Raw genomic sequence first — 26,793 nt, 5'->3', positions numbered from 1 at the left:
ACGCTCCTTAAAAGCATCATTCAATAGTAGCGTTTTAAACACTGCATCTCTCTCCCCCCCAGCGGGTGGGCGTATATTTCTCCCCCACGCAGTGTCACTGATCTGGAGAGAAGGACTGCGAGCTGGAAATAATGTCCACTTCATGTTGAGCTTTAACGGAGCAGGACCACAAGATGCTGCTGCTGATGATTTTACTTTTCTGTGCCAGCCCGAGGGCACTGGGACAAGTGGAGGAATCGGTTTTTGAAGATGACATTGATCCAGATTGGGCAGATTTTGATCTAGATATTGTAAGATATTCAGAAGGCTTAAGTGTTGCACATTATGGTGTTGGGATTTCTTTCTCTGATCATTTGTGTCCACAGGCGCCGCGCAGGGTCCCACGGCAAGTGAAAACTATCCTCACCAAGGTAAAGTGACATTTACTGCAGCCATATCATGCTGATCATTTTAGTGTTTGGTTCTTAAATGTTGGGGTAAAATGCAAAACTTAGGATAGAAAGTCTGCTACTTTGTTTTAAACTCTCAATGCAACGCAAAGATAAAATCGGGAAGTTAATAAACGGGCTGAAATTTTGTTTTCTTTGAGTTTTGCTTTTGGTTTATGATTTATTGTAAACATAATACTGAGCCAAAATGCATGACCTAGTTATTTAGAAGTGGGGTTTTCTTAAACTTGGGCGTGACGCGCAGAGATGCGCCAAGCGCGGAGATGTGCCAGAGGAGCTGTAATATGCTGGGTCATAGCTCATGGGAATAAATACCTTTCACTGTTTGGTTATTGTAACTAGGGAGAAGTCTAGCCATCCTGGGATGAGCCAACTACGCCAGAGTACGAAACCAAAAATGGGGATTTAGAAATGCGCACTATAAGGACGCGTAATATCGTGCCAAATTTAGCATCAGCGGCGCTGGTTATACTTAGATGCTGGTATTTATGCATTAATGTTGTTTAATGTTTTCATTGCAGGAAAGCAAACCTCATATCCAGGAACTCTCCATCAAGACCACCATCATCTCCCGCTATGCCTTCACCGCGGTGTACTGCGCCATGCTCAACCGCCACTCTGCTGCGACAGAGGGCGTCTTCCAGTTTCAAATCCCGACGGACGCTTACGTCTCCAACTTCACCATGTAAGAGCCACGCGGGTCATCTGAGCTGCGAACGAAAACACATTATACACCTAAAATCACAGTACGATGGCAGAGTTAAAGGTGGTATTATAAAAGCACTGAAGTGGGCTGGAAACTTAACATGTTCTTGGAGAAATTGGCTTTTATATAGAAAGAAAATATTCTAAATACAACAAGAAGCATGTGGACTTTCGACTTAAAGTGAAAGTGCATTATCAGCCCTGTTTGTGCATTTCGAGGCAAACAAAACTAAAAACTACCAGTATTTCAAAAGAAAATACAAAACTAAGAAAAATCTGAATTTTGAGATGTGTCACTTCACCACAGGTTGGGGACCACTGCTCTACGGCCCCTCTGGTCAGTTGTTCTACAACTTGTGGATATTTGTGACTAACGGTTGACAGGTTTTAGTTAATAAAAGCCTGTCTTGCAAAGCGAAGCAGAGGTCGAGTGAAAAATTCATTTCATCTGCAGAAAATCTTCTGCCACTCCAGGAATAAAACATCGACACCATCCACGTTAGTCTTTGCTCCAGTTTTGGTCAATCCAAGCAGATTTGGATGTTTTGAAAAGTATTTTACAAAAGCAACTCACAACAGGATTTAGTGGCTAGAAAGATTTATGGTGTTTTGTTGCTGTGGAGATTTTAGAGACAAGAAAAGGTGATTAGTACTGTTATACTGCTGTACACACACACACAGTAACCACAGTTCATGGGGAATGACAAGATCTTCTAAGAGAAAACCCAGTACAACTGTGACAATAGGTGGTCCTGGCTGCTCTAATCCTTGACCTTTGACCTCATGAATCAGGATCATCGGAGGGCGCGTCTACCAGAGTGAGATCAAGCCGAAGGAAAAGAGGGTCAAACAGGGGAATGGCAAACCCAAGGACAAAGAGTCAGATGGCACGAGGTAAGAGAAACCCGTGTGTGTGTGTGTGTGTGTGTGCGTGTGTGTGTGTGAGCCTGACAGGTTGTGAGATCGTTGCTCCTGACACGAAAATGATAAAAATCTGTAACACATGGAAGAAGTGACATCATGTTTTCAGCTGCTATGTGACAAGTGACATTTCACTTAATGAGATTTCGTGATTCACTGACTTCACCGTAAACACAGCAGAGGATGAATGAGGGGGAAGAAGTGGAAGATGTGACGTTAGACAGAAGGAGTCCTTCCATATTTGTAATATGATATCAGCACTTAGACTGCTTGGTTCAGTACTCCACATACTCCCCACCTTTTCCTTAAATGCTCTAATTGTTTCTCTGTCATACATTTTTTTTCAACTTCTGTTTCACTCCTTGTATTGAATTTAATCTTGGAACAGTTGTAACATACAATGGACATTGGGAACAATTTTACTGAAACAAATAAAAGCAAACATTCAGGGAAACTCAAATCAAATCTGCAAATCAAAACTTTCAGGAACAATGAAAGTTTAAATAAAAGACACATTAACCTAACTACTGTAGGTCCCAAATAAAACTGTACTGGTTTTAACAAGTTCAGTATTTTGTGAATGCACATCATTTCCAAAGGTAGCAGCACCTGTAAAGCTTAGGACTGCTGTTAAATCAACACCTCTACAAAAATAACTGTGCCATCCTAGATCTCGGTCAGTTTCCTAACACCTCACAGTCACTTAAGACCTTTGCATTTATGAGACAAACGAGGGTGGTGTTAATCTTCTCATCTTACTCTGGAGAACTTTCCTCAAAGTGCTGGAGAGTTCCATTCAACTGCAAGTGACCAGTGGCTCCCACAGTTTCCTTCTCTCTCCTTTGCAGGTCTGAATCCGAGGTGGAGATATTCAGAATGGCAGTTAAAATACCGGGTAGGAACCGGGCCATCTTCCTGCTCACCTATGAGGAGCTTCTCCAGCGCCGGCTGGGACGCTACGAGCATGTGACCAGCCTGCGCCCTCTGCAGCTGGTCAGCCGCCTCAACCTGAACGTCACCATTGTCGACCACTCCCTGATCACGGACCTCGAGGTGCTGCCGCTTCGTAACGGCAGGAGCAACGGCGCTAGCATTGCTGCGACTGGGCCAAAGATACCAGGTTTACACAGCAGACATGAAATATTTCCTTATTGTTGTTGCCTTTAGTGTTGATCATAATGCACATTCTTCAGCAACTGATAAAACAACAAAGGGCTTTAAAAGGCCAAGGCATTAAATACATAAAAAAAAAACAAAAAACTTAAAGAACAAGGTCATGTTGGAATTTGTCTTTACTAAGCTCATAAAATAAACATTGATTTAATTTCCAGACTTCCCACGTCAACAGTTTACATCTGCTTTTAGGTCACAGCCACTTAACTTTCATTTCAAGCTTTTGTTCTCGGGCCAGTTCAAACACAAACGCACTTCCTGTCTTTGTGCTCCAGCCAAGACCGAGCCTCCCGTCACCACCGTCGTAAATAACGACAAAAATGTGTGCAAGATCACCTTTAGTCCCAACATCGTCCAACAGGCCAAGATCGCCACCAACGGCATTCTGGGAGACTTTGTGATCCGCTATGATGTCCAGAGAGACATGGGGATAGGAGACATTCAGGTGAGAGCGTGTCATGTCCTCACTAGGCTTTAACAGGCATATTGAACACAGATGAGTAATGGGTTTGATGAAAACATCCTGTAAAAGACCCTAATATTTTGGATGTACGCACGCACGCACACACACGATTCCCATCCACCACCTTTTAGTCATTAATTTCTCTGGCTTCCTGCCACCAGCTTCACATCGCTGCCAAACCTGTCCGTCTGTCTTCAGAATATCACTACGTTTTGCTGATCACAAGCCACTTCTGTGACTGTTCTCGCTGCCTGCTTCTTTCCCAGGTTTTAAACGGCCATTTTGTCCACTACTTCGCTCCCAAAGACCTGCCGGTTGTGCCCAAGAACGTGGTTTTCGTGATTGACACCAGTGCCTCCATGCTGGGGACTAAGATCAGACAGGTAAAGCAACACACATCAGTCATACATCTACTACCAGCATCTCTCATTTTATTATTCCTCTCCTGGGACTTTCCCAAAACTTCAAGAACATTTTCTTTGTGAAATAAATGATGTTTTCTAAATCTAGGTACAAAGTCATTCCTCTTAGCCACTGGGCAGAGAGCTTTCATTTTTCAAAGTTGCAAAGTCTCCTGGATAAATGCCTAAAATGAAAAGTTAAGCACTCAGAGACAAACCTTTACCAATTGCAGTAATTTAGTGTTTCTTTACATGTTGGGTTTGAGCTAAGGCAGATGCTTCTGGCTATTCTTCCTCTAAAGCAACTCACTTAGTGTAACCCTTTATTAAGTGAAAGCTGCAGCAATGTTACTACTTTTTGTTCAAATACCTACATGTGTACTAAATTAAGTGTCTGTGCACTACAAAGGAGAAAGTTTTGCATATTTTAATGGAGTTGTATAAATCCTGAGTACGGTACTGTAGGTTTAAAAATGTATGCCTAGTTGTTGGCTGTCGGTTTTCAGTAACTTAAGTGTAAAACGAAATATGCAACATATAATCACTTGTAGTTGCTTTTAGCTTTTCGCCTTTATTAACACTGAGTTTCGGAGAAGCAGACAGGAAATATGGGAAGACGGCGAGAGACGGTAAGATGTGCATCAAGGGTCTCCAGCTAGCTGTAACCATTGGGCTCCACTTATGAACTTTATTTGACTTGGATGAAAGTCGTTTGAGCTCTTTGTGGGAAGCTCTTACATTTGAGATTGAAGACGTGACTGCTGAAGACCTCTGACTATGATTTGGTTAAGAGGAACATTCCCAGAAGGCACTCTGATGCAAAATGGGGACTTTTGTTCTACGTCACATCCTCCCTCTTTCAACCCATGGTTCCTCGGTATCTCCATTTGTAGTAAAGGCCAAATACCAAAAAATATTTTTAAATCAGTATTACTTGTAGAAAGTTAACTTCTTGGGTTTTTGTATTAAATCTCAAGTGTCAGAGGCCTTGTGATAACTGAATGAATATAAATTCACAGGAGACTGTTCTTCTTCTGTTATATACAGTATGAGGGAGTACGTCATTTGTACCATTCACAAAAACACAACAGTAGTGAACGTAACAGTACACCTGCCTCTGTGCTGTGTGGCACGATTTCAAAAAACAGTTCACCAAGCCATGAGAGAGAAGGTACAAATGACGTCTTTAGGTGTTGAATCTTAAGTAAAATGTGATTTAAATAATTGATCATGCAGCTAAATAGGTATAGGGGTGTTAATTGTTATGTGATGTGACTAGTTTTTTTGTTTTTGTTTTTCTTAAGAGCTTTCAACTTCTGATAAAATCATGAAATTAGTTTTTTTTTTTTTTTAAATCCAGATTTAATGCGACGACTAAGATGCGATGGATTTAGTCTCTCATGTGAATGTCCCTTTGGCATTTGAATGGGATTGATATTACCGTCAAATTTCTAGCATTTGCAAATAGATTAGCGCAGAGTGCTTTCATTTGGATTTTTTTTATTAGAATTTGGGTCTATATAAGAAGTATTAAGGAGAGCAGATGCTAATAAACCTAGTGTATTTTCACATTAATAATTTGCATCATAGAAGATAAAGTAAGAAATAACTTTTATTTGCCCTGAGTTACTCTTTCTGGCCACCTTTTTGAGCCACATCCAAACGCTGCATTGGATAAAAACCCTGACGCCCCACTTCCCCTCCCAGTCTCACACTGGAATATCAATATCAGACCCTTCTCTTCCATTTGCAATAGCACGATAATCCCCCTCGGCTAGACTCCAAGCTGATCTCTGCAGCTGCCATGAGCGAAGAGCACAGAAACAGTAAAACTGAAAACTAAAATAAATAAATGATTTCAGTAAGAAAAAAAAGTGGAAACATACAGTACAAGGCCATGTTGTGAGGGAGGAAGGTCAGTATCTATGGGGTAATGGAACTTTGTAGACAACAGCACCCTCGACCCCTTGATCCTTCCCCCCTACCCATCATCAGCCCCCAGCGGAACACATGAACAGAACAACAAGTGGGTTTTGATGTGGCTTCACAATAGAGGGTTTCAGTGTAGGTCAATCTGTGGTCCTGACTCTTGCTGTATAGACATCTATAAACACCTCACCACCAAACTATGTATCACACCCACACTCTAGGCTGCAAATCTGCCCATGTGGAAATTCAAAACTCAGTGTTCATGTTAAACTTTACTATCAGTTTCTATTAGAGGTTATGGTCCCAACATCATCAGCTCGTAGCCACAAACATGACATTCAAACTGATGCAGGCTTTCCATACTAACTCCTAACTGGAGGAAACAGCTGTTTTTCCACCTAATTGTTAACGTTGTGACATCTTTCTGTTAGCTTTGCACTGTGGGGAAAAAACTAGAAATGCTGGCATATGTAAGCCATTCAAAACCCACCGGTTCCACTGAAAGATGCTCAACCAAAGTCAAGCAAAAACAAAAACAGATTTTGTTAAAAAAAGAAAACAGTTCTGGATTCTGTTCTTCTACTTCTGTTGGTTTACAATGATTTTGATGCCAGTTTTCAACCTTACTGACTCCACCCTCCAGAGCTTGATTCAAGGGGTGGAGTGAGGAAAACACTACAGCTTGTCTGGAGGCTGCGTGTTTGATTGATGACATGCGTTTGGTTTCCGACCACTGAAACAGCTCCGCTGCACTACAGAGAGACCACCTTAGACAATGTTGTGGACAGATTATGAGCAAGTGGACACCACCACCCCACCCTTTCTTTGTGATCATATTTGTGTCTTTTACATTTTTTGTTTTGTTTTGTGCGTTTTTGTCATTTGATTTTATCTTTTGGACATTTTGTGTCTTTGTTCATTTGTGCATATTTTTAGTCACATTAGGTCAGTTTTTTTTATTTTTTTGTTTTGGACTTGTTTTTAGTCATTTTATGTCTATTTTCAGACTTTTGTGTCTCTTTTGATTGTCAGTTTTTGGACATTGGTGTGTGATTTAGTTCATTTGTGTGGGCATTTTTGAGTAGGTTTTTCATCTCTCTGTGCTCATCCTGTGTGAGCTCTTTTAAACACCACACATCCACACACCAGTCACTTTAGAGGTTCTAGTCCAAGGGCCCCTGTACATTCAGCAGTATACAGTACCTTTTTGCGTCATTGATCAATGCTGCTAAAGTCGTTCTAGCGGTGTCAAATGGTAGCACTCCTGGAGCATCCACTAATAACGCCAAAGTATACCTGTGGCATCAATGATATGACAATACATGTTGAATCTATTGTATTGAATGTAACTGTGTAGGCATAAATGACAAAGCATCTTCAGTTGGAGGTTTAACTAAGTGAAAGACTCCCTGCTTCACAAAACAAATGGATAAAATGATGCCACAATCTGTGATAAAAGAAAATTGGATCTAACTCTACAGCTGTTGAAGAACAAACTTGCTTATGGTATTAAGCCATTTTTAAAACGAAGTGCTCAGCCTGAAGTGGAAATGAGAAGCTAAATGTTTAAAGCCACTCCTCTGATTTTGGGTTTTGGCGTTCATTAACAAAAGCCACGGCCACCAAAGTCTACAACATTTGAATAGGTGTTAATTTCATCTACTAGCGAAAAATTTACTGAAGCATTTTTTAAAATGCCAATATCCACTCTCACAGCAGTACACAACAAAACTCATTGGTAATTTTAAATACATTTGAATCTGCATGAAACGGATCATGTCTTTCCCCCTCAGACTAAAGATGCCCTGTTCACCATTCTGAGGGATCTGCGCCCCAGCGATCACTTTAACTTCGTCAGCTTCTCCAATAAGATCAAAGTTTGGCAGCCGAATATTCTCGTTCCAGTCACACCTCTCAATGTCAGAGACGCCAAGAAGTTTATATTCATGCTGATGCCCACTGGAGGTGAGACTCTATTGTCCTCATGGTTCATCTTCTTCAGGCTTCCTGCATTTCGATAAATGTCTGTTGGATGCTGTAGATTTAAAACTGGAGCTTCTGCAACATGGGGTCATTGCAAGTGTTTTGTTTGTGGTTCACCGAAGATCTGTAGAAGACAATGCAGAATTTCTGTAAAGTGTCTGTACTGGTTATGGTTTAAAAGTTACAAAAGCATCCTGTTTGACTTATTTACTGTGCTTTTTCGTGAGTCGACTACAATGCTGTCCCTCTGCTACAGGCACAAACATCAACAGTGCCATCCAGACTGGCTCCTCTCTGCTTCGGGATTATCTCTCGGGTCCTAATGCCAGCCCGAACAGCGTCTCCCTCATCATTTTCCTGACGGATGGACGACCTACAGTCGGGGAGATCCAGTCCACAGCGATCCTGGGGAACACTCGCTCCGCTGTGCAGGAGAAGTTCTGCATCTTCACCATTGGGATTGGGAACGACGTGGATTACAGGCTGCTGGATCGCATGGCTCTGGAAAACTGTGGGATGATGAGACGCATTAATGAGGAGGCCGACGCAAGCGCAATGCTCAAAGGGTGAGAGTGCATTCTCTGCTCTTTAAATCCAGCCTAATGTATGTGAATATTTATCCCATCCTCCTAATGACTAACTAAATTATCCAACGTTTGTTCTCCAAACCTTTACATTTTTGGCAAATACGTAGTAATATTTCCCCAGAAGTCAACATGGAAACCATCTTGAGACTTAAGGCCTTTGCTTTAGTGGTGGATGATGAGACAAGACAGATGAGCACAACTTCTTTTTTTACAAACAAACTTAATTAAATTAAATCTTAATTAAATCTGGAGCTTGTCTGAAATTGTTCTTAAGCTACATTGACATTACAGGCCTTGGTGTTCGGTCAGGAGTTTTTACGTATTTTTTGATTGTTTTAAGTGACATGTATCCAGCCCCAGTGGGAAGGCCAATGCGTTTCCAAGCTGTCATGCACATGCAAACTTAACTTCAACATGTTTGCAAAAACATAACATCAAACCACAGAGTTTCCTCAAAACTGCTCTGCTGTATGTGATCATACATATTTGAAACTTCCTCACCTCGCAAATCATCTTCATCTCTGTTGTTGAGGTCTCTATTCACATCATCTGTAAGATGCTAACAATGACTGATAGCAAGACGCAATTTGTGGATGCAAACTGAAGTGAAACATTAAAAAAAAAACAAATTCCAATCTGGCATCAGACCCATTGTCACATCAGATAAGACCACATATGAAACTGGCTAAAATCTTATTTTCTTAATAACACGTCAACAGGGGGCAAAAATATCAGATTTAAACCACTGCAGCTGTATCAATGCTCTAGAAATATTAGAAAACTGATTGAAAATCTTACACTGGAATAAAAGTTAAGTACTGTTAAAACAAAAGTAACCTTGTGGTCAAAAATGTGCCCAAAAGTTGCTTCACTTTGACTGAAATTGTTCTTAGACGGAAATGTGGTTTAATACTGAGTGAACTAAAATTGTCCTTATGCTAGATGGAAACTGATCTAAAACTAGTTTCATAATGTTCTTAAAGTGCTCTACAATTTGTATAAAGTTTATCTAAATGCAGCCTGAATCTGCTCTAAAGTTTGTCGGAGAAAGCCTGGACTGCAAAATGTATCTTATTAGAAATCCCCATGCTGACATTCGGATAGGTTCCGTTTTCTGAGGCTTTGTAATTATCAAAGGGTTCGTGCACGATTCTTTTCCTTTTTCTCTCTAGCTCCAGCAGTGAGTCAAATCAAGCAGGATTATGCCATACAACGAGTAGTGTGGTATTGAATGTAAATGCCCATTAAGTAGAGTCCTTATGGTTCTCTAGTTGAACAGTGTTAACAGTCCACCACCATTAAACACCAAATATTCACCTACTGTAAACCTGAGTGCACAAACTGTTGCCCCCACCAACCCCCCCCACCGGCAAGTGAGTTGGAGACCTTCCCAGGCAGCAGCTGCATCCGGAGGATCACAAGCTAGAGTAAGGGCGCCTGCCCCAACTGAGCTACAGGTGACATAATAGAAAACCAACAGTGTAAATGTTACCGCTTTTAATATTCTGTGCAGGAACGTTGTGTCACCCATCCACTCTAAAAAACTAAATAAAGAAACCTCATTTATAGGAAGACTTAACCTAATGTTACTTAAAATGAAGATTCTTTCTCAATCATAAATAATCCAGCTCTTATTAAGCAAATTAGCTTTTCTTAATCCTTCCCTTCTCCCCTCTGACACAAACTTCCATCTTTCATTAAGCTACAAGGGAACAAAGACCGTAAATGTGATGGTGCTGACAACAGACATCTTTAATCAGCTTCAACTTGTGACAGCCAAAGCCTACAACAGCCAGTCTCTCTCGCAGACCTTTTCCTCCCCTGTCCTTTATACAGAACCCTCTTCTCTCTTCTGCACACACACAAGATGTTTGTTCAGTTGGGCAGGAATGTGTGTTTGTGTTGTGAAACCTGTGTCTCGGTATGTACACGAAGTGAACAGACTCCGCAGATAACAGCCTTCATCCTACAAGAGCAAACACACTAGTGAAGGGGTGAGGAGGTTCAGTGCAGCATGACAAGGACAGAGGAATTATACACACACACACACACACACACACACACACACACACACACATTCTGTGCACATAGTTTTTGTATAAATGTATGCACACACTATGAAGTGGGGTGACAGAAGCTTATAGGGGTTAGACAAGCAGTTATGGCCGGAAGGTAGCTTTTCTGGATAAACAAGACATTTGAAGAAATGTTAAATAACAACGTTGCAAAGGCACTAAATCAAATAAATAACATCTACAAAATGTATGATGCACTAGAAGCTTGTGCAACTGTAGCTGCAAGAACTACATTTGCATTAACCGTAGAGAAACCCACAAAAGGATCTTTGTTCCTCTACAATCCTTTGAGGTTGTTATGGTAAAATAATTTGCTCCAACTTTTGCAAGTTGAGCTGTTAAATTAACACAATGAAAACAGCTTTGTTGGTCACGTGTTTAAAACGTCCCTTTTCTTCTTGTGGTCTTGAAAATAATTACCCTCTTCTCTCGGGTAAAGGCAGAGCACAGAGACGTTGCTGCTTAACCTCAATAATTGTGGACTTTGACCAACATATTTCCTACCAAAAGCAAGTTGACCACAACCTTTTAATCTAACCGGAACCAAGAAATTGTGGTTGGTGTAACTTATATAAACCTTAGTCATAGACTTGGCAGAGAATGCTCTCATTAATCTTTTTCTACGAGGGACAGTTCTGTTTGGAAGTAGACAAGAGGACTTGAGGATATGAGACAATGGGCCCCTGGTAAAGATTTGTAAATGGACCCCTACAAATAAAGCTGCTACATAATTCTGTGTCTCTCTGGGATGATTTGGGGACCATAGTTGTTGTCTTAAGCATATTTGCGAATCTTTTAGTGTCTTTCGGGTCATTTGTATTGTTTTTTTTGTTGTTGTTGTTTTATGGCTATTTGGGATTTTTTTTCTTTTTTGTTTTGATCATTTCTGTTTCCTTAGCATGTGTCTTTTAACGGAATCTTTTAAACAAACAAAGAACTATTAACACTCGGTGTCTGGGTCAAGTAATTTGTCCATGATTCCTGAAGGCAAAAAAAGTTGAACCAATAACACATTTTTGGTATTGGGCTCTACAGTAGGACCCCTGATACTCCCATTGCTTTCTCTCTGAAAAAAGTGTAGATTCATAGTTGTCTTGTTGTGTTACCTTTTTGCACTTCTACATGTCTTCTTGTCCCTTTCTAGATTCTACAATGAAATAGGAACTCCTCTGCTGTCGGACATAAGGATCAACTACACCGAGGACTCTGTCCAGTATGTTACTCAACATCTTTTCACTAACTACTTCAACGGCTCTGAGATTGTCATTGCAGGCAAACTCACTAACCAAAGTGCAGAATCCCTTCATGTCCAGGTTACAGCCAGCAACAACGACAAGAGCATCATTTTGGAAACAGATGTGCCCCTGAAACACAGACAAACAGAGACTGAGAAACATGTGAAAGCAGCTGCAGCTGCAGCAATGGCAGCCGGTGCCAAGGCTCCGGGATCAGAGGGATCCCAGAGACTAGGAGACGCTCTGGGTTCAATAGCACAAGACTTTGTAGAACGTGTGTGGGGTTTCTTGAGTGTCAAGGAGGGACTGCGGTCGCGGCTACGCAGCCAAACCAGCAAAGAGAGGGATGACCACACTCAGCAAGCTGCCAACCTGTCACTCACCTACCACTTTTTCACCCCCCTCACCAACCTGGTGGTGGAGCAGCCTGAAGTCCTGGCTGATGGCACCATGGCTCCAGCACCCGCCATCACTCCTGCAGTTGGTGAGGTCGTCTCAGCTGTGAATGAGCTGCCGGGTGACACAGAGGACGCGACGCCAAAGAACCAGGCGTCTCTGAGCAACATGATTGGTAAAGTTGTGTCTCTCAGTTGGTGTCTGAAAAGTCCGTTAGCAGACACAAACACAGAACATTTTAAATGAGTTTCAAACGGGTATCAAATTATTGTGGTTTTCAAAGTTTTGGTGTTGAAGGTTTGTGGTGAACCGTCCCTGCACATATTCCGGTGTTTGACAGAATACAGCAAATTAATCACCAAGTACTGTTTGTTGTGTTGGGGTTAGAATCAGCTCGGTCAGATACGACTACGCTTACTAATGATGGATTAACTTAATTTAACTTCACCCAATTAATGTCCAAAGTCACAAACGGGGCCACAGTTATTTGTGCTATTTTCTTTTCTTTTTGGTATAAACGCCTTCCTTTAAATCAATTCAATACAACTTTATTCATCCCTGGTTGCAACCACAGAAGGAAGCTGGTGCTAGCAGCTAGCTCTTATATTCTTTGACACAGAAGTGAACGGCAGACGACAAACGAAAACTGTCTGTAGCCATACACTGGAGAAAATAAGGCAGCTTATGTGTTTAGCTACATTTTACCAAACAATGGCAACATTGTTGAATTGTTTATGCAGTATATTTAAATTTCTATGATTCCTCTGTATATTGTCTAACTGGTTCACCTTTGGAAGCTTACTTTTAATTTCACGCTAACAAAAGCAATTGTCCGGAAACCTTTCAGAGCCACATGAAAAAAAAACCTGCAATGGGCAACACTAAATTTTGGCAGATCATATAACCCTAAAACTTTTCTCTCTCTTCACACACACCTTGACCCACTCACCAGTAATATTACACATATGGAAGATTTTCCAAGAAAGTACTGTTGATCTTGTTTTCTAACATCTGTTCATCTTGTTTTCTTTCTAATGCACTGCTGATTACTTGGATCAAGTGTGGTCAGTTCTTCAGAAGCTGTAACATAATCACTCCCTGCTTCCTATTACATGTACACTTACTACTTCACTCAATAGTGAGCAGGAAATTGACATTTTGGACAACTGAGGTCATGTTGGGATTGTTAACAGAGAGTCGGGTACATGCTATATATATACTTTGAGTGCACTATATAGTGGATAGATTTATACACGCAACATTCAGACTCTACTACAAAATAGCAAACACACTATAAAGTAAGTAGGTAGTGATTTCAGACACAGCCTCTGTCTTCCTCCACTCCACCCCTATTTAAAATGGTATCCTCCAGCTTCTAACTCACTCAACACACCCGATCCAGGTCATCAACAGTGGGTAGTACAGGGATAGCTGTTAAAACAAGCAGGATGATGACTCTTGTGGGCTTGGAATTAGAACACGTGCCAAGCAACTGCAAAACTTTGACCCATTGTACTGGATAAATATTCTCTCCCTTGTCCTAAAGGTAACGTTGAGAAGAAACCAGTCAAGAAATCCATCACCATCTCCAAAACATCAGGTGATTCCGCATTCTCTCTTTCAAAACAGATTACCCTTTGGTGCACCTGACACCCTCTGAACCCTGTGTATTGCAAGCATATGTGCAGTGATTACATGGCTCCAAAGTAAAAAAACCTGCAAGGGATGAGGAGGAGGGGGGTGTAAAGTGGACTCTCTCTCTAGACTCTGTGTGGGCAGGCTATAATTTGGATGCTCGTTAGACAGCCGACGGCAGCGATCACACAGACAGAGGGGGTTCAAGGATGCCTCTGAACATTACGTGGAGAGAGGAAAGAACTCGCGGGCTCTAATTGAAATGCCAAGACAAGTGCTACACGGCACTTTAAACATGCAAGTGTGTGTTCACGAGCACACACTGGGCCAATGGGACAGAGTAAAAAGTTTAGAAGTGGATGTTTTACAGTAAAGAGAAGGAGCCCATCAGAGGCAGATAGTCAGGGCTAATGACCCTATCATTAGTGTTGCTCTATCATCTCATAGCTCCTCTATTCATCTAAGCTGGTTCTCACGAGCCTGAGAAAACTCTGGGGAAAAATATAAACAGTCTCAAGAACCAAGCTAGCAAATACACAGCAATAGAAGTTCTATAGGAAATCTGACAGCACTGGCATTCAAAGACCTCAATTAATCAGCAACTGCTTTTTGTTATTTTCTGTTTCATGCAGGTTTTCTCACACATACATGTCAGAGATTAGGACTAAAAACCACATTAACACACAGTTTGTTGACGTGGACATAAAAATTCAACCCTGTAATGCAATATAATCAGTTATAGTGTCTTGAATCAGTTTTCAAATACTAAAGGAGATCAAATCCTAATTCATACAGCGGTACCCCACTTCTTTTGTCCAACCACTAACCCCAGCTTATTTTTTTTGTATTTAATGAAAAAAATAATTTTTTGTATTTTAGTTAAGTTTATCTAATTTTTGTATTACTGACACAAAGAAATCTGCTGGATAATGTGAGATTGTCTTTACCCAGACACAAACAAATCTAAAAATACAAGCATTCCCCATTCAATAAATTTCCAGAAATACTAGATGTGAACTCAGTAGGTGCGACTGTTTTGTACAGTAAGATCTAAATAAAAGTTTACTCACATCCGGCGGCCCATCATCTCCTCATATGTCATTAGTTTACACTGTCTAAAGAATCCACAGCAAGATGTCCTGCCACTGTTTACAGCTACTCATAAACAGAAAAACATAAAAATGCACATCTGACTTGAAGCATCATCTTTTTAAAAGCAGTGTTCCTTCCCCCACCTCACTGTCTTTGACAACTTCAGCGGACGGTGATCCTCACTTTGTGGTGGAGTTCCCCCTCAGTAAACTGACCGTGTGCTTTAACATTAATGGTGAGCCAGGACACGTCCTTCGCCTGGTCTCTGACCACAAGTACTCTGGTAAGATACCTAACATTTTTATATGGCACTAAAAGCCTGATCTTGCGTAGTTCTGAAGGGTAATTTCTTTTCTTCAGGTGTGACAGTGAATGGTAAGCTCATTGGTGCCCCGGCTCCGCCAGGCAGCCACAAGCACCAGCGTACCTACTTTGGCAGCATCATCATTGTAGTAGATCATCCCAGACGTGCCTACATTGAAGTGACCCCAACGAAAGTCATCCTGGATGGACGGGACCGCATGGTCCTGCCGTGTCACTCCACCGTTGGGGTAGACAGCGGTGCTCTGTCACTGGCCATTGTTGGAAATTCGAATGTGACCGTGTCGGTTGGTGGGAACATCAGCTTTGTGATCTTGCTGCATCAGTACAAGAACCCAGCCCCCTACCAGAAAGATCACTTGGGGTTCTACATTGGCAACAGCAAAGGACTGTCCCACAACTGCCATGGTCTCCTGGGTAAGTGTCACCAAATGAAATTTAATTATGAGGGGATTTAAGACTGGGTTTGACTTATTCGTGCAGATAAATTGTCACAATGATCGGAAATGTGTGGAACTTTGACCACAGACAGGTAAAAGGCCCCCAAACCAAGACTCCCAGAAAAACACACAACTAATGAGGCTGTCACATCATTTATAGTCCTTTTTTCATTATTTTTCTATTTGTGGTCACTTTTTGGAATCGTGTCTCTTTCTGTTGTCATGTGTTTCTTTTGGGTCATTTGTCTGTCTGTTTTGGATCATTCTGTGTGTCTTTGTGCTAATTTTGCATCTTTGAAATGAGACGTATGACCAACAAGAAATGGTAACACAGTCCTTATGCATTGACTCTGGCCCATGGTGATGAGTGGGTATGATGGTTATGTAATCCATGCAGCCCGTTAAGCTTGCAGTGAAACATGCTGAACAGTTGTAGTGTCTGATGCAGTTCGTATATTTGTTCTATTTTTGCAAATTAAATACAGATGGTCAGAATTTATAAGGATGCTCTGAATCACTTTTTATTTTTGGGACAACTAATGATCACAATGGCTTTAGACAGTCAGATATCTGCAGATAATAATCTGTGTGGTCTTCAAAGACTCCTATTAGGCAAAGCCTGAGACTAAAATAAATTGAACCCCTCAATTTCAGGTCAGTTCCTGTATGAGGAAGTTGGACTGGCAGAGCTTCCTGCACAGGGAGATGTGAAGCCTTCTATGGTCCTGAAGGTGAAGGATCGCTCAGTGTCGGTGGTTCAGAAAAGTCGGCGGATCTACAGCGGGACGCAGAGCGTAGACTGCTGGTTCGCCAAGAACAACGCAGCCAAACTGATAGACGGACAGTATGAGGATTACCTGATGTCACATATGTTCGACACAGGGGACGGGCCACAGGGGACTAACAGAGTGTGAGAGACAGCTACAAACTGTAGTTTTGGCATTTAATTATTTGGATTAACTCTTTTTTTTTTTTTTATCTATTATTATCACATCTCAATAGACCAAAATGACTCAAAATGCCAAAGCTTTACATTTCACTATTGAATATATTTTTTTACCATTTCTAATAGAATTTTAATAGTTTTTTTATTAGTCAGTGTTTATTATTTTTGTTTAAATATTTTATAATTGTAAATAAAACATTTAAACTCAAATTTTGATTACATTGTCAGTCATACTGTAGAAACAATAACTTTTTACATGAATTTGAAAGTGTTTTTTTTTTTTTTTTTGAAACAGCTAATATGTATGTCGACAAATCACACCTGGTAACCACCACGAAGATCAGCCCTGTTAACTCACCCCTAGGTACAGCAACAATAACAAGACGCACACTAACATACAACTACACACACACTAAGAGTCCTCTCTGTCATCAGCTGGAGGTCACAGGGCTGCTGGCCCCACCCACACAGGTGTGCGCTGTCCAGGTCCCTCTCAGATTGTCTGTCATCGCACTGCCTCACCCCAGCTACCACAGGAATTCATCACCAAGCACTGGTTCATGTGTCAATTATCTTTATTCATAGTACAGGTACATTCTGTCAGATGAACATGCTGTGCAATTCATTTGCATGTCAGAATCTGATTTATTAAAAAAAAAATATATATACACAGGAATACAAAATAAAACATGGCAAAAGGGATATTCTGATAATACACTGCAGAATATATAAAGGAAAAATCAGTTCATAAAATTCATACTAAAATACCAACGATAGGTTGGTGATGAGTGGGGGAAAAAAATCACATTCCAATGTTATTTTCACAGATGGGGCTACAATATGTACAGTCAAATGCTTAAAAATATAAACAGAACAAAAATATAACTTGCAAAAGATAATACACCACTAATGCATCATCCCAGAGTATTAGGTTCACTTTTAGGTGAACAAAAAGGAGATTTCAAGTACAACTGTAATAAAATGTTACAATGCACTGAGAATAAAATGTTTATATTTAAAAACAAAACTTTTATAAAATGAAACTTGTCTTTTTCATTATAATAAAGTCATTTTGAGAAAAATTGTTATATTTTGAAAAACAATATTATCACAATTACTCTTATCATATGATTTTCCTTTCAAAGGAATAATTAAACATTTTGCAAAGAGATGAGAAGATCATCACCCATTCTTACATCTGAACGCTTAGCGTAGCATAGAAGCTGTGAATCAATTCAGAGGCTGCATCTTAGGAAAGATGACGTCTTCACATCCATTGGGTCTTTGTAGACCACATAGACCATGAAGGCCAAACCAAAATGACAGTCTAGATGATTCCCTATTTACTGTACGTCTGTTCCCAGCTGGATGCGAGCAGCTGAGCTAGCAGCGAGCTAACATCACAAATGTCACGTAACCAAGATGTTTTTAAAAATGTGAGGTTTTAAGGCCCCTTGGTTGTGTAGTATTTATTGATGTGTTCATCTGGCTTTACTCAACGCCAGTGTGCAAAGAATCTTCAGAAGGATCCATCTGTTGAAGCCTTGTCATGTGCATGCGCATTTTTCGGAATCATTTGAAGGAGCCTGCAATATGAGGCAGCCCTGTCGCAATGGTGTGATGCAATTGGTTCTTTAAATGCAGCCTCTGAAAAATGGGACCCTGGATTTAAGACTGGAAACAGGTAGCTTGGGTCTGTCCAAAAGTAGAACACTACTTATTTACTACTAATTCATTTACTTAACGGCAGGCTAGCTTTCCTCCTAACCTCAACGCTTCATACACTGATCAGCCACAACATTAATGCTGTGTTTCCTAATAATTTCATAGAGGAGCAGGGCCAGCATGAGCAACCTGCGGCCACGCGACCGCATACACAGCAAAATGTGATCCACCGTGTGCAGAGGTGGTAGAAGTACACAAACTCAACACCTGAAAAAGACAATCTAGGCACTGTTGGTACAGTCGGAGCAGATATTAATCACACAATGTGCCGACAGTTGGTTAAGCCAAAACAATACAACAGCATTTTTTTAGATCAGAATATTTTTATAAAAACTGTATAAGATTTTTGTATTAAAAGCAACGGGTGTTGTGAAAGTCGTGGCTGATCAATGTATTTACTGTACAAATGAGAGAGTGGTAGTAAATGAATATACGTTTATTCTATGTGTCCTATTGGCTCCTAACATTTTGCTCTGTATTACTGCAATTCTTTTTTTCTCATAATACCAACAACTTTTCCTCAAAATACTTCAAATAATACTAATCGCATCCTTTCACCCCACGCCAGTGTCCCTAACATCCAATTGTTCATTATGCAATCCAAGTCACTGTGAAATCATAGGGTGATCCGGCCTTATTCAATCACGACACAAAACAATTTTCTACCCACATTTAATATCTTAAACCCCCTGTTGGACTAAAATGTTTCCATCTAACCACATAGTCAACATGTTTGGTCTGTCAAGAATTTAGCAGCCAAAAGAATCAACGTGTGCATGGATTAAAAAAATAAAATTAAATACCATCATCGATCCTATGTGTGACAGTAAAAGCACGTGCAGAAGAACTATAATTGCACCTAATTAAAAAGGTGGTTTTGATGTAATTTTACTTATTGAAGTTAAATTTCATATAAACTACTTCACTCACACTCTCCTCTTTGGAATATGATGCACCATAAATGACTCTTTGAAGAGTAAGATCCTTCCCAAAAGTCCCCAGTGCGGAGAAGAGACTGCATCCTTAATAATCTTCCTCCACACACATTTTTTTGGGAGCAAATAGATAAAGAGGTTCTACAGTATTTCCCAAAATGCTATATGATCTACATGCATAGTCTATGTACTGAACTATTCACACCTTCAGGGCAGAAAAAGGCAGCTAAGGCTGTAGTGTTCACATTAACAGCTTATATAACCTTTAGTGAAGACGAAATAAAGATGCAAGTTTTATATTTTCATTGGTTTTGTACATGTTTACTCTTAAGAGTTTGTGAGGTGTAAGTGGACAGTGGCTGGGTGGGTAAGAGTTCACGTCACCGGGCTTTACACCTCCACCCAGCTGGGTCTCAGGGGTCCGCCTGAATACTGCACATGGGAGATTGGTTCCTCTTCCCCCTCAGATGCCTCATCTGTGTCTGTATCAACGGTCAGCAGGACCTGGGAGAGGAGATTTTGTTAGCACTCAGTAAACAGATAAACATAGTTGGAGCCGGGCACCAGCCACAAGTTTAAAGTTTGGATACCGCATCTCCAACAAAAATCTTGGGAAATGTATCAGATCTGCATTCCCAGCTTGCAGTGGAAAATGTCTAAATGTATTAGCAGAAACTACTCTAATCAAAGAAACTACACCTTAGAGGGGATAGACCAGTTTCTAAAAAAACATCAGATACCAGACCTCTGTAGTTCAAGGGTCCTGGATGATCCTGATATTAAACATGAATTTAATCATCTTTCCTATAATCTTGATGCCACAGGCAATAGCACCAGGCACAACAATAGCATTGTGGCTGTAGCTCTGACCACCACCCCCCCTACTAAGATCTCATCCAAGTTAATGCCCCCTCTATCAGTCATCCGTCTCCACTTAAATCTGCTTTCCATAACATCAGCGCGTGGAAACAACTTCTAAATGTCACTATTATTCTGGGAATGAAGGCTTCACTTATGGCTGCCTGGCAGATAACCAGGGAAAAAAAAAAAAAAAAAACTCCTCCCACTCACTAATAGGGTCATACACCCAAACAGCCATTCCTGCTTCAGTCTTTCCCGAGAGGGGAAAAGAGGAAATGACACTGCGGAGAAGGTGGCTGTTGCACAGATAAACCAACCCTCAACCCAAAACACAGGAGCTGACTGCAGTGAAAATAGTTTGTAGTTCGCATTGTGGAATATAAAGTAATTTAAGCTGTGGTCAACACACACACACACACACACACACACACACAGAGGGATAGAGCAGCGGCACAATGCACCACCAGTTACCAAGCAGTTGATAAGTGCAGTGTTTTCCCTGCACTTCACAGTTCACGCTGTCCGTCTCGCCTCGAAACGCACATTATTTTTCTTTGATTATGTGATGTAGCAAATTATCAGAGGTGAAAGTGCATGTGCTTGGCTCCACTTGGGTTGTAGACTATCAAAACGCCAGCGAGCAGCAGGAAGAGAAACACATCCATAGTTTCCACGGGAACTTTTCCTGAGAACCGGGAACATTTTGCATTTTGGAACTATAGTTTCTCTACCTGCATTTACACTGCAGGAACCAATGAAAAAAAATCCTAATGGCAAAAAACAAACTATATATGCATTTTAAAAACAGAAAAAAATCTCTAACATCTGTAATGACTCGATTCTGTTGAAACCAAATTGAGCTCACACAGTGTCCAAATGTCAACAAAAAGTTTAAGGAATTGCAAAATTTCAGTTTTGTAAGAGCAATCAAATCTTCCAAAGAAAACCCAAATTTCAAAACTCATCAGTACCAAGCCAGGACAGGGGGAGCTGGCTGACTCAATGTTTCTTGGACTGAATTCATTTGGGTTTGTTCCTCATTAAATAAAGTGCAGAGACAGAGAGAGAGAAAGTCTGCATGATGTGTGTTCATCCCCAAAAAACAACAGGTGCAGTTGACACCCAGTGTGACCATGTTGGATGGATCAACCATCAACACCCATCTTCACACACATTAAAGCTCCTTTTATTTCATCAAAGATCTTAATTTGTCACACTCTTGTTTGCATCAATTTGGGTGATACACCATAGACATGTGGTGGAACGACAAACATTTTCATACCAATTAAATTCCAGTTCCAGTGAAACCTATCAGTACTTTCTTTATTTGGAACACAGAACACATATCGTTCTACTGAATGATCCTCTGTCTCTTGTATCATTTTCCAAATAGAGATCCAATGAATTTAATTCGAAATTATGTCTGGAACGAAGCAGCTGGTTGAACCAAAAAAAAAAAAAAAAAAAAAAAAAACAATAACCAGCTGCTACTAATCATCAGTTATTCTCACCCGGGACTCGTCGTTGTTCTCCCATGGCAGTGAGTCAGCCTTCTTCACCGAGCTGTCACAGGAGTCATCCAGGCTCTTCATCGTCTTGTACTTTCTCATCATGAGGCTGTCCACCACCCAGAACATGATGGACTACAGCGGGGCACCAGAGAGACAACACTGGGGTTATTGGAGCTGCAGCAATAAACAAAATTAAACTTTGTAGATCCAGAAAGTGGAACTCACATTAACTATGAAGGGCACAATGAGCATGACCAGCGCTAGCTCCAGCTGGGGATTAGCGATGTAGCTCAGCAGCACCTCCTGCAACTGCAAAAGAAGAACCGATCGGTTTAATGTCATTTTTTGTTTAAGTTAAGCACCTGCAAACATGACTGCAGTGCTAGTACAAGTATTATAGTACTAGTATTATTCTAGGTTTAAATGAAAAGATTTTGAGCATCATGTATAAAACTCCTGGTTCAATTTAATAGTGGGAGAATTGCTGGCATATCACCTAGTATTTGTAAAATATCTGCTCACATAAATGACTAATTTATTGCTCCACTGCTACATATAAGAAAAATAATTGCTTTAGTAAAAGTATATGTCCAAGAACTATCCAAGACAAGAAAGCAAATATGATAAGTGTGCGCAGACATATTGAAGGACAATAATTTAAATAAAGTAAATCAAGATTGACTGAGATTTACAATCTCAGTTTATTGAACCTCTCCCTTCGTCTGTCTTTAAACAACGGAAGTGAGTTCAACAAATGGCACAAAGAACTTCACTAAACAGTTTTCTCTAGAAGTAAACAAAAAAACTGCCTTGCTACTCACTAGAAGAGCAAATGTTGCTCGGATGAAGGCTAATTTGAACAAACCAATACAACCCTCCATGTCATGCAAATGACCTGTCCTTCTAATGCATCAGCGTTGCCTGATGTTTCCATTAGAATTAAAATGATGCTGACTAAAATCTTGAAATAACAAAGCCAAACAGAATCAAAACTGGTTGTAAGATTGTTGGACTATGTTCTTTTATTTCGGTAACTCTGCATGAACAGGTCACATTATATTAATAATAATTAGTAATACTACATGTGCAATCTTTTCCATAGGACCTGAAAGCAGCACAAATATTTGCTCTTCTTACTTTGGACCATCCGGGGATGAGCAGCACCAGGCTGACCACACCTTTCTCCAGCACCATAATGAGCAGGTAGATGCCACATTGACCCAGCCAGGCTGCTGCCTGAGGAGGATCACCTGGAGGAGAGAAGAAAGAAAACTTGATTCCAATTTTATAACTTCAGGTAACGGCGTTTGACTATTTTTAACCAGACATTATTTCCTAAAGGTGCACAATGTTTCTGCAGAAAACCACACGCACACACACACTTTGGCCTTGAACAGGCTGTGTAAATGGAGCTACAGACAGCGAAACAGAGATGTTTTCTGAAGACGTGCACATGGTATATTATTAGTCTTTTTTCTAACTTAGTCTAAACCTATCCAAAATGTCCATTATGCAGGTGTCTCACCACAGCAGACACAAAGGAGGACAAGTCTGTCATTAAGACAGGAAGGGGAAAGAAGTAAGTGAACCAAACACACAAACTAGTGATCATCATTTTCTGTTTCTGGCTTAAAAGAGCCCATCTTGTGCAGTTTAATGAATACATTAAATATTGAGGGCTACCTGTAAACAATAGCTTTCCTTTCAATCATCCTATTGTAACTTCACACTGACCATCAGAGATGAGGGATCACAGGTCAGCCTTGTTTTACTGAAAACTTCCATTACTGATGGGGAAGGCAAACAAAGTAGAGATTCAGTGTCAGTATAAGTGGCCTGGAGTCAATCACTCAGAAACCGCTGGGAAAGTTTGCAAGACTCGACTCAAACCAGAGATACTGGCTTTCCTGCGTTTCTGCTTCCAGCTGGCCTTTGGTGTCCTCTAGTGGTGGTGACCAGAGCTACATCTTTGTTTAATTTTTTTTTTTTTTACAAAAGCTGTAAGATCCCATCAGAAACATACCTGCAGATGTATTTTATAAATAACAATAACTCACTCACCATATTCTCCAAACATGAGCAACGTCCACTGCTTGCACTCCACCAACTTGGATGTCAACTTGACAGCCACCCAAATCACCAGCATCCCTAGGGTGGCGTCCAGCAGGAAGTTCATCAGATACCTGCCGTAAAACAGCAATGTACATTACTAATGAGACCTTCCTTTGTGTCCAAATCCCACCTTATCTGGATTTATTTGTGGTGATAAATAACTCACAGGGAGCACGGGTCCTCTTTGGTGAGTGTGGACAGGAAGACATTGGCAAAGTGGATGAAAAGAGCACCAATGGCCTGCTTGGATGTGTCAAAAAACCTGAAGGAAATTTTAAATAAATTACTGAGTTTTAAGCATCATCATCATTTTTCTTTTAGCTGCTTTTAATTTTCTGTGCATTTGTGTAAAATGTTGCCGTTTATGACAGGATGAGTAGGAAAAGAAAGACTTCTGACCAGATTCTCCAAGGTCTTCTGATCCCAGCTGGCTCACGGAACCTCTTCACTGCAAAAAAAAAAAAAAATCACTACCAGATGCAAATCTTCCCTAAAAAACAACACCACCTCAGTTTTCTTGCATTTCGTTTCACCTCCACATTACAGATCCTGCAGAGCTGCAGGACAGATGAAATTTGGATAAAAACAGACACAGCAGCAATCAGTTTGTTAACATTCTCGATGTAACATGTAACGCTTTGCAGGAAATAACTGAAAGTCTATATCTGTGTTGGCACAGTACGGAAGCTACGAGGAAGAATACGCGTAACACAGATGAGCAGGAGGATGCATGGTGCCGGCACTGCATACTACCACTGTGACGGGCAGTTAATGCTCTGCTCCACATAAATAATGAGGTGTAACTATTAACAGATATGTGTACTTTGACTAAGACTGAAATTTCCACGGGGTTGATTCCCCTAGTAATAAGTAACTCAGTGGACATTGAAGTTCATTGATCTCCCTCAGCTTTAACGCCTGACCTAATTCTGCTTCACTGCTCTGAGGATTCGCCTGCTCTGAACCTGGCTGCTCGATGATATCACCACGATCACACCGACATTTTTAAACATAGATTATGAGAGGACATGCCAACACGCTCATGGAATAAGCGTTTATGCATTTCCATGTAGCATACTAGCACAGTGGCCAGGAAGATGAGAACTTTTGCATGTTTTTAATTTAGTCAAAAGGAAAAACCAAACTGCCCTAAATAATTTTTTCATGAAATATTCAGAGAAAATAACTGAGATGTAACTAAAACTATAAATTAAATGTAATCCATAAAATCTTTAGTCAGTGTATCAGTTGGATATATGTGTTTGTGCATTAAAATAAGCCTTAAGGGGTCCCTAGGTTTGCTCCACCCAAATACATTCTAAAAACCTCAGGGCAGTTTGCTGCTGTTTGACTCGCACCTTTCCACTGCAGCTGCTGCAGAGGTACTAAAAGCTGCTTGCAGTGCCAAAGCTGGTTTAGATGTCCAACATGCTCCAAGTCAGCTGCCACAGAATCACAAGTTTTTGGGTTTTTTTGCAGCCAATAGCCATTGTTCTGCCTGAGTTAGTCCACACTGTTTCACAAGGCGGCTGCTTCTTTTGCTGTTAAAATACAGACTAAAACACAGTGGACTTAAAAAAAGACACTACTGTGAGAAAGCTACATAGACTGTAGTACAATTAAAAAAACATACTGTGACGCTCAATCTTCTTTAAACCCATCAACAACTTCTGTAAATCATCATCTTGAAACAAATCATCATTGACACGCTCCTAGTGCTGCGTCCAGTGTTTTGTTGGCAGCATATGAATATTTCTCTGAGTAAACCGATGACTGTAGCTTGTATGCTGGGAGCAGGCCTTCTGCTTATTAATGGGCAAAAATAAAAAAGCAGCGCCAACCAGACTTCATATATACAGCAGTATCAACATCACAAATGTTGATACTGCTTCACTTATTGACATATACATTGGTGTGGTAGGATATATCATATTTATTTTTGGTTTATGTGGAAGTTACAGCCAGATTCGGTGTATAGATAAATCCTTAACACGTAAAGTTATTAAAATATGTACTTAAAGGAATTCTCCATATCGATGGCTACCGCTCATTGCAGAGCTTTGTTGTGTGGACGTGGAAGATGTTTGTGGCTACGACAGTCGAAAAAATATGAAATTGCTTTCTAGTGTGTAATGTTTAAAGCACATACTATATGCCGAAATGGAGAGAGAATGTTTACTAGTCGGGTTCTATTTTAAAACGTGCATTTTTGGTATGTATTCCTGTCTGGAAGCAAGGCAATAATAAATTGGCATATCTCTTGACGTGATTTAGTGCATGCTATGCTAACGAAGCTCTGGGCAAACAAACGTCAACAAAAACGCCACGTGGACTTTTAAAAGCAATACAGTGCACGTTCTGCTTCCAGGGTCCTCTACACGGTAACAGGACAAGACAGCTGGGACACTGCTCGGTGCCAATAAATCAGACACTCACACATCAGCGTGCTGAAGGCGACGACAGCCAGGAGACCCTGGATCAAGACGCCGAACCGGTCCGTCAGGGCTCCGTTATCGCAGCCGTGGGGACTGGCTTTGTTGATTTCCGACATGTTAGCAATCTCAAAAGGAACACTGTCGAAGAACCTTTTCACCAAGTAGATCCCGCTGTATCCGTACATGTCCATGTTGACAAGAGAAAAACAACTCAGCCGATGGGGACAAAAGATGCGCTTCTTTCCTTAAGCGGGGCTGGAAGAAGGTCTTAGCTCGAGATAACGCAGAGCGCGAACGATGTTTAACTACTTGATGGGTGGATTTAAGTTAAAGTTTTCCTTCAGCGTCCCTAGACGGTGATGCCACCTCGTCTCATGATGCAGAGATAAACAAAAGCATCGATTTGGTGACTCACGTCCATGTTTACGACAAGAGGCAGAATGGCAGAATCAGGAAGCTCAAC

The 26,793-nt window shown here is 40.7% G+C and overlaps 2 protein-coding genes across 2 annotated transcripts; one reads left to right on the top strand and one right to left on the bottom strand.

Moving 5' to 3' along the window:
- Positions 1-69: 69 nt before the first annotated feature.
- itih5 (inter-alpha-trypsin inhibitor heavy chain 5) lies at positions 70-17,833 on the top strand. Its single transcript, XM_067490676.1, has 15 exons — positions 70-290; positions 366-410; positions 971-1,134; positions 1,947-2,048; positions 2,924-3,195; positions 3,524-3,693; positions 3,978-4,094; positions 7,835-8,006; positions 8,281-8,590; positions 11,831-12,492; positions 13,864-13,917; positions 15,211-15,327; positions 15,405-15,782; positions 16,460-16,715; positions 17,047-17,833. Exons 1-15 carry the CDS (start codon positions 174-176, stop codon positions 17,048-17,050), a joined length of 2,940 nt encoding a protein of 979 aa, XP_067346777.1. The 5' UTR covers positions 70-173; the 3' UTR covers positions 17,051-17,833.
- On the bottom strand, positions 17,403-26,793 carry tmem110l (transmembrane protein 110, like). Its single transcript, XM_067490677.1, has 8 exons — positions 26,332-26,793; positions 24,295-24,343; positions 24,062-24,157; positions 23,845-23,966; positions 22,921-23,033; positions 22,009-22,092; positions 21,784-21,915; positions 17,403-19,915 (listed from the first exon to the last, which is right to left on the bottom strand). Exons 1-8 carry the CDS (start codon positions 26,519-26,521, stop codon positions 19,802-19,804), a joined length of 900 nt encoding a protein of 299 aa, XP_067346778.1. The 5' UTR covers positions 26,522-26,793; the 3' UTR covers positions 17,403-19,801.

This window comes from Channa argus, chromosome 21 (assembly GCF_033026475.1).
Source record: "Channa argus isolate prfri chromosome 21, Channa argus male v1.0, whole genome shotgun sequence".
Classification (NCBI taxonomy): Eukaryota; Metazoa; Chordata; class Actinopteri; order Anabantiformes; family Channidae; genus Channa; species Channa argus.
The sequence above is the reverse complement of the archived record's forward strand: the minus strand, read 5'-3'. Positions and strand labels throughout refer to the sequence as shown.